Source organism: Megalops cyprinoides, chromosome 4 (genome assembly GCF_013368585.1).
Source record: "Megalops cyprinoides isolate fMegCyp1 chromosome 4, fMegCyp1.pri, whole genome shotgun sequence".
NCBI classification, from domain to species: Eukaryota; Metazoa; Chordata; class Actinopteri; order Elopiformes; family Megalopidae; genus Megalops; species Megalops cyprinoides.
Genome location: NC_050586.1, coordinates 16,093,417 through 16,100,865, shown reverse-complemented (window position 1 = coordinate 16,100,865; position 7,449 = coordinate 16,093,417). Strand labels below are relative to the sequence as shown.

Below are 7,449 nucleotides of genomic sequence, written 5' to 3'. Positions count from 1 at the left end.
CACAAGACTGCACAATCACACACACTGGTTACACATAATTCCTGAAACATATACAATATACATAGGCTACTCCTAATGGTAAGCATCTACAGCTTACTACACTTCCTAATCATCCTGAAAGATGAGGAAATAACTGTAGCAAAGACAGCATGTAAAAGGACTACATTTACTTAGATTGATACAACACTTGATGATACAACACTTTGCACTAAAATGTCACATCAAGACATCTTCTTAAGGAATAACAAACAATTTTATGGATTTTCAGTCATCATGAAGACAGTGTGTCACCCTGAAGCCTTGAAGAAGCTGTTATTAACCTGCTGTTAATAAGTGTTGTACAATGTATCACTTCTAGAAATTCACTGAGTGAATATCACAGCCTTAAAAGGTGCCCAAGTGTTCTTTTGAATATAGGTTTCAATGATGCTCCTGCTCTTGTTTTTCAGGAAAAGAAACAAAATGTTGCAAAATAACACAACTACCAATTATGATTATGAATCCCCTGGACCATATATGACTATTCAGTTTGCCAGTGAATATGACATGAGAGAAGCCCTTAAATACATGTACATGGGAATGTACAGCATAATTATACTGCTGGGGCTCCCACTCAACACCCTTGTTATCTACACGATCTTCTGCAAAATGAAAAGGACAGGAAGAGTCATCTGGTTCCTTGGCCTGGCTGTAACTGATCTCACTGTCTGTCTCTTCCTGCCATTTCAAATCGTCTCTGCCCTTGATGACTTCAACTGGAGGTTTGGACGGGGCCTGTGCAAGTTCTGCTCTTTTGTGATGTTTGTGAACATGCACTCTACCGCTTTGATGCTATCATTCATGAGCACGGACCGCTGCCTCTCTGCATTGGTCTCTCGCGCTTGCTGCAAGAGCTTTGTGTCCAAAAGTATGGTCTTGCTCTCTTGGACCATTGGCACCCTTTTGAGCATTCCGTCCTTTTTATTCAGGAGTGTTAAAGATACAGACAACGGACAGAGCTGCATTGATGACTACAAAACTACAGCGGAGGGTGAGAGGACATTACACTTGGTGACGTTTACCCGTTTGTTTTTTGGATTGCTTCTGCCCTTATTTGTGATAACCATCGGCTCCTGCTTTGTGTCCATGAAAAGGAGCAGTATCCAAATCAAGGCCTCCAAGTCCTATCGAATCATTAGGGCCATAATCATTGCATACTTTCTGTGCTGGATACCCTATCATACCTTCATGGTCATGGCACTTGTTGTGCAATCACCCCGAGAGCTCTTCACCGTGGGGTTGCCCATTAGCACCATTCTGGCAGGCTTAAACAGCTGTGTCAACCCTATTATCTGCATTCTCATGGGCAGGAGCATTAGCATGACCTGGATGGAGGCAGCACCTGAGACGACTGGAGAGCAGGACCAATCGGCAGAGAATCTTACAGAAATAAAGACACACCACGAGCAGAAAGACTTATAACAAGTCATTCCATTTTTTTAAGAACTGTTGAATACTCATTGACACTTGTGTAAAATTGATGTGAAAATTTTCCCTGATGTTTTCTTTCTTCTTACAAATGTGGCCAAAGTAATAATTTAATTCAAGGTCATTATGTTTTCCCCCTTGTACATAACATTATTTCAGGAAACATGGTTTAATGGTCCAATCAACAATTCTTCTGTTTGACAACCCACATTATGGGATACACTATAACAGAACCACTGCTTCAACTATGCCTGACCATCACACTTTCATTCATAGAGAAGCCAAGTAAATATTATACAATCTGAAATTGAAATAGAATAATCTGTAATCCATTTTACAATGTAATATGACAATAGCAAGGGGAAAGAGAGTTGAAAGCTCTCAATGGGTATGTTACATAATGATTTTAAGCATCCTCAACAACCTTATAATCCTTATAAGACACAGAGGAGAGTCACGCCATCATCACAAATGTAACAATACTAGTTCAGATGATTGGGGGAGGTAATTGGTTGACCTAATCTAATGTGTAAAGTGGTGATATATCAGTTTGTCAGAAGGAATGAAAAAGGAAGTGTGCTTTTAGTTTACTTAATGTGAAAAATGTATATGTATGTATATATGTATGTATATTGCTTTATTCATTTAAGCTATTAACTAATTTTCAAAAAAAGTACTTATCTGAAAATGCAATAACTGTTATGTTATCTGATTTATTACATCATATGGAGGGTATTATATTGTCCAGGTTTATCCATTATGAATGCAAAATGTATTAAAATATAAAACAAATTATATTATCAAGTACCTTTTGTGGGTGTTACGGTTCATCCATTTCTTTAGAACTTGTATATAAAAACTGTGTCTTGTGTTTTTAAATGTTGAGTGTAAATATATAGATAACCTGAAGCGGTTTTGATATCGGTACAAAACAAGGATCAGGTCAGAGAATTTGACAGAGAGGTTTTGAAATAGTCATTACATTGCCTGTTTGAAACCAAAAGTAAGCTACATTATTGACATTAGGCAGTTTCAAATGTTTGAGACATTGTATCTACATTTACTTTACCATTCACCAGATTCAGCATCAAAATGCTGAACAAAATGAAGACTGCTTGTGAAAATGGCAATTCACCATTGGATCAATTTGTACAACTCATTCTGTTAATTAAGCATATGCTGATAATGGATTGTATGTGCATGTTTTTCCATGTAGTTGCATTGTTAAAAAAAAAAAAAGGAAAGGAAATAATGTTCCAACAATATTTATGTGTTGTGGTCTAGATTCAGAGAGGGTAAAGCTTCCACCCTCATCTGTGGAAATGTGTCAGGGCTCAGGCAGGGACTCAGGCACAGACAGCAAAACAGGGTGCACAATGCATGTTTATTAAGCCATTAATTTGGGAATCCGAAAAACGTGGTCAAAACAGGCGATGTCAGAAAACCAGGAAAGCACAGCGAACAATACCAAAAATCAAAAAACCAAAAACGTGGTCAAGAAAAAACAAGCAAAAATTCAGCAAAACAGACTTGCAGCAACACAGACAAACTAGCGACGAGACATGAAACAAACGGGGAATATATAGGGCAAGGCTAATGAGGAGATGGGATGCAGGTGTGCAGGCAGGCAGGTGGAGACGGTCAGGTAATCAGGTGGATGGAGACAGGGTGGAGAACAGGGCAGGGCAGGACCACAGGGAAAAACAAAAGCACATGGACAGGGGAAACAAAAACAAACCCGGCTAAGAAGCCGCATTCCTGACAAAATGATCAGAGGTCAGATCTCTCTGTGCACAAGTCTATATTTATTGATTCAATCATTATGATACAATCAAAATCATTAGCTAGATGCAAGTGTATTTGAGGATTGCATTTGTCTTGCTTCAGCACTCCTGCATGGGTGCAGAGGTTATTGTGTCATGATAAGCCTACAAACACGAGTCCAAATGGGTATGTATAGAGGGGGAAAGTATAAAAAATAAAAGTATCCTGTCTCATAAACAGATGAAACCATGTCCTTTATTAAGTAAACTTATGTATGCTTTTTCTGTGTGCATGTCTACACTTCCACAAGTCTGAAAACTTGTGGTATTTGGACTTGAAAAACACAGACGTAACATATGTGACATGCAACTTTGTGTTTTGTGGAACAGAAAAGGCAGTGCATAAAAGGGAAATGTGACATGACAGCACTATATATAAATGGAGGGTGGAAACATTCTTTATCAGATCACACAGCGTGCTCACGATAATTCTTCATTCATTTGCTGTTAACATTTTGTGGTAAGTTTTATGTATATTCTTTCAGAAAATGTTAAAGTTAAAATGGCTGGACATTTGCAAAAAGCTACATGTTTTATAATGATAGCAGAGGTTTTAGTTTTGTTGTAGTTAAAAAATAAATATCAATAGGTATCTACTTAGGACCAGTCATTTGCTGGCAGTCTCTATCAAGAGCGCTAAATGTGTAAGCTTTGTTTGTTTTGATTAGTGTATGCAATGTATGTTATATCTAAGCCTTGGGGGTATTAAAATGGATGCACGATGACACCTGACGAGTGAATCAAATTATTGTTGGTGTGTAGACATTTTTCCAAACGTATTTATTATCCATCATTGCTCCTGTCAATGTGTCATAGCTGTCCACCTGAGGAAAATGCTAGCATCATGCATTAGAACCAGTTGTTTTTGGCTGCTCTTGAAACCTTTCAATTTTTCAGATACGACTTTTTCCCAGTAGCTGCCTCCTTTGCAGTCCCTCTTTGGAAAATCAATCCTCTATTACAGGATTATGAGGATTGAATTTCCTTATTTCAAATATTTCATTGAAAACAGAGTTTCACATACAGTATGCATGTTTGCTTTGAAGGCACCTTAAACTGGTCTTTTATTTTCAAGCTCTGTGGCTTGGGAGGAAGTAAGGAGAAATGATGCAAGTTGGTGCTTCTGTTTATGAGATCAAAGACAACAGTGAATGTAACTTCTAAGTGTTACCACACCCTGAGACTTTAACTTGTAAAACTTAATGTATTGATTAAATAATATATTGTGACAAATATAGAATACCTGACACAAAGGATGTTTTAAGGGTTTGCAGCACAGACACAACAATCATGCAAACAGGCATGAACACTGTGTTTATAGCACATAGTGTATCAGCACTATGCTTGAAACTGAAACTCAGTCATGTATGGTCAATGGTGCCCTATTTGTGCAACTTTTCATGCCACACTATTAGATGTGCTGCGCAAGTTGCTTTAGATTTAGAAAAACAACAATATTGCAATGTTGCAACAATATAATATAATACAGATAAATTCATAAATAAAAAACTGCATTTCTGTCCTCATGGGGATGCTCTCTTCCAGGATGACACTTTCCCCCATGCACAGGTCACTAAATGGTTTGATGAGCATAAAACAATGTAAACCATATGCCTTGGCCATCTCGGTCACCAGATCTCAACCCAGTTGAACACATGTGGGAGATTCTGGAGTGGTGTCAGAAAGTGTTTTCCACCACCATCACTAAAGCATCAGATGATGGAATTTCTCATGGACGAATGGTGTTGTTTCCCTCTAATCAAGTTCCAGACCATTGATACATCTATGTGAAGGTGCACTGAAGCTATTCTAGTGGCTCATGGTGGCCCAATGACATATTAACACACTTTATGTTGGTGTTTCCTCCATTTTGGCAGTTACCTGTATATAGCTTGTGAGTTGTGATGAATTTCAAAAACATTATCATTTTATTTATAGGGAAAAGCAAAGGGATTATGGAACCTGATTTGAACGTGTATTATTCAATGGAGTATCCTACTGATATACTGCCAACAGCACCAGAGCCCCAGACCAGCACTATAGGGGCAGGTTCTGTGATTCTTGTGATTGTGAACATCATCATCTTCCTGCTGGGGATTTCTGGAAATGGAATTGTCATCTGGATCTCTGGTGTCAAGATGAAAAGGTCTGTCAACACAACCTGGTATCTGAGCCTGGCATGCTCAGACTTCATTTTCTGTGCCTGTCTCCCCTTCAGCATTGTGAACATGGCTACTTCTGCCTGGCCATTTGGGCTGGTCATGTGCAAGTTCATCCCCCTCATCATGTTCCTGAACATGTTCAGCAGCATCTTCCTCCTGGTCATCATCAGTGTGGACCGATGTGCGTCTGTCGTGTTCCCCGTCTGGGTACAGAACCACCGCACAGTGAAAGCAGCCTCTGTACTGGTCACTCTTGCCTGGATTGTCTCTGTTGCTCTCAGTGTACCTTCACTGGTTTTCCGTGACACAAAGGTTGAAGGACACAAAACCATTTGTTACAACAACTTTGGGAAGGGAGTGCCTACACACTGGAACGTTGTTTTCAGTCGGTTTGTCTGTGGGTTTTTAATCCCTTTTGTGATCATCACCCTCTGTTACACCATCATTATTCTGAAGCTGAAGAACAACCGAATGACCAAATCCTCTAAACCATTTAAAGTCATGTCTGCCCTCATTGTGACTTTCTTTGTATGTTGGTTGCCCTACCACATCTTTGTCCTGCTGGAAGTTTACAATGAACTACATAACCACAATATTGTCACGGGGCTCATGGTAAGTGCCACTCTGGTGAGTGCAAACAGCACCATGAATCCCTTTTTGTATGCATTTATGGGCAAAGACTTTAAGAAAACATGCTCCATTTTGTCCAAAATTGAAAATGCAATGAGTGATGATGCACGTACTGCAAGTAAAAGGCAGTCATGTACTCAGGACAGTAAAGTTTCGACCGACCCCCAAGGTGAGATGTCTGCTGTATAAGTGAATAGCATTATGAATCATTAGTAGCTGATACAATGCCAGTTGAATGCCCACATAATGCCCCTATGACATGTCTTTGTGAAATGTAAGAATTCATGAATATTTGGGACAGCTTGTGATAAAAATGAATGCAATAACTATAAATGCATCTTAAATGTTACAAATAGAATGGAGCTATTGTGCAGGCATTACAGTATATAAGTAAAGGCAACATAAGGGATTATAACAATACCTGATGTGATTATTATAATCATATTTTCAACATTCCTTAAGAAGTTACATTATTTTACTTGCCATACTACTATAACTACACCAGATTTGTATTGGCTAAGAGGGTGTATGTTATCTTCTAACAACATCATGGCAGAAAACTGTTAGTGGATACATGCTTTAACATTAAGCACGCACTATAAATCTTCATTAACTTTTTTTGCCAACACATATTCAATAATGCAATAATATTCATTTGACAACAACTTTGAATCATTGCAAATTTCTTCAATAAATCTTCATTCAGATGATGGTAACATTTTTTGCAATGCCTTTCTTTAATCATGAAATAATATTCACTTGCAAACCAATTTGAACCATCACCAATGTTTTCTAACAACATAATGGATGAAACATATTGCACAAGGATAGTTCCAGTCAATGAGGCCTGATTATGGTTAGAAATCAATTCACAATCACAATTCTAAATTTCACAGTGAGGTGTTATTTACTCAAATAATACCTTTAAGATTAATGATACTACTGAACACCCTCCTCCATTAAAAGCCGTATCTTTTGATGTCTCATTTCACAATTGAAGTGATTATGAAGTTTTACATTCATATGGAAATTTAGCAGTTGCTTGTTTTATGTGTTATGTTTTATGCTTGCTTACCAGACAGCTAGCTAATAGTGATGTTTGCTGAAGTCCAAGTAATTTTTTTTGTTTGTTTCTTACAGACATGACTTGCCAATTAAAAAGCTAACATCTTGTTATAATGTGTAATATAAAAACCTAGCTACTTTGCTCTGTCTGACTGTAGCAACTGTAATTGGTGTAGTAACTATTTAAAAGTCCATTTTGAAATTGAACATTGAACATGATTAATTATAACAATTAGAACAATTATAGATGCTCATACAAGCTGACCGTGAATCCACATCAGCAGAACTGGCTGTTCCACTCG

The 7,449-nt window shown here is 38.0% G+C and overlaps 2 protein-coding genes across 2 annotated transcripts; both read left to right on the top strand.

Annotated features, from left to right (window-relative positions):
• The first annotated feature begins 523 nt into the window (after nucleotides 1-523).
• LOC118777290 (chemokine-like receptor 1) lies at nucleotides 524-1,498 on the top strand. Its single transcript, XM_036528114.1, has one exon. It carries the CDS (start codon nucleotides 547-549, stop codon nucleotides 1,459-1,461), a length of 915 nt encoding a protein of 304 aa, XP_036384007.1. The 5' UTR covers nucleotides 524-546; the 3' UTR covers nucleotides 1,462-1,498.
• A 3,747-nt stretch (nucleotides 1,499-5,245) lies between these two features.
• On the top strand, nucleotides 5,246-6,507 carry LOC118776128 (chemokine-like receptor 1). The gene has a single exon (XM_036526224.1). It carries the CDS (start codon nucleotides 5,246-5,248, stop codon nucleotides 6,269-6,271), a length of 1,026 nt encoding a protein of 341 aa, XP_036382117.1. The 3' UTR covers nucleotides 6,272-6,507.
• The last annotated feature ends 942 nt before the right edge of the window (nucleotides 6,508-7,449 follow it).

Bases quoted from the DNA above. Each gene is read 5' to 3' on its own strand.
- LOC118776128 (XM_036526224.1), top strand. From the start codon at position 5,246: ATGGAACCTGATTTGAACGTGTATTATTCAATGGAGTATCCTACTGAT.
- LOC118777290 (XM_036528114.1), top strand. From the start codon at position 547: ATGAGAGAAGCCCTTAAATACATGTACATGGGAATGTACAGCATAATT.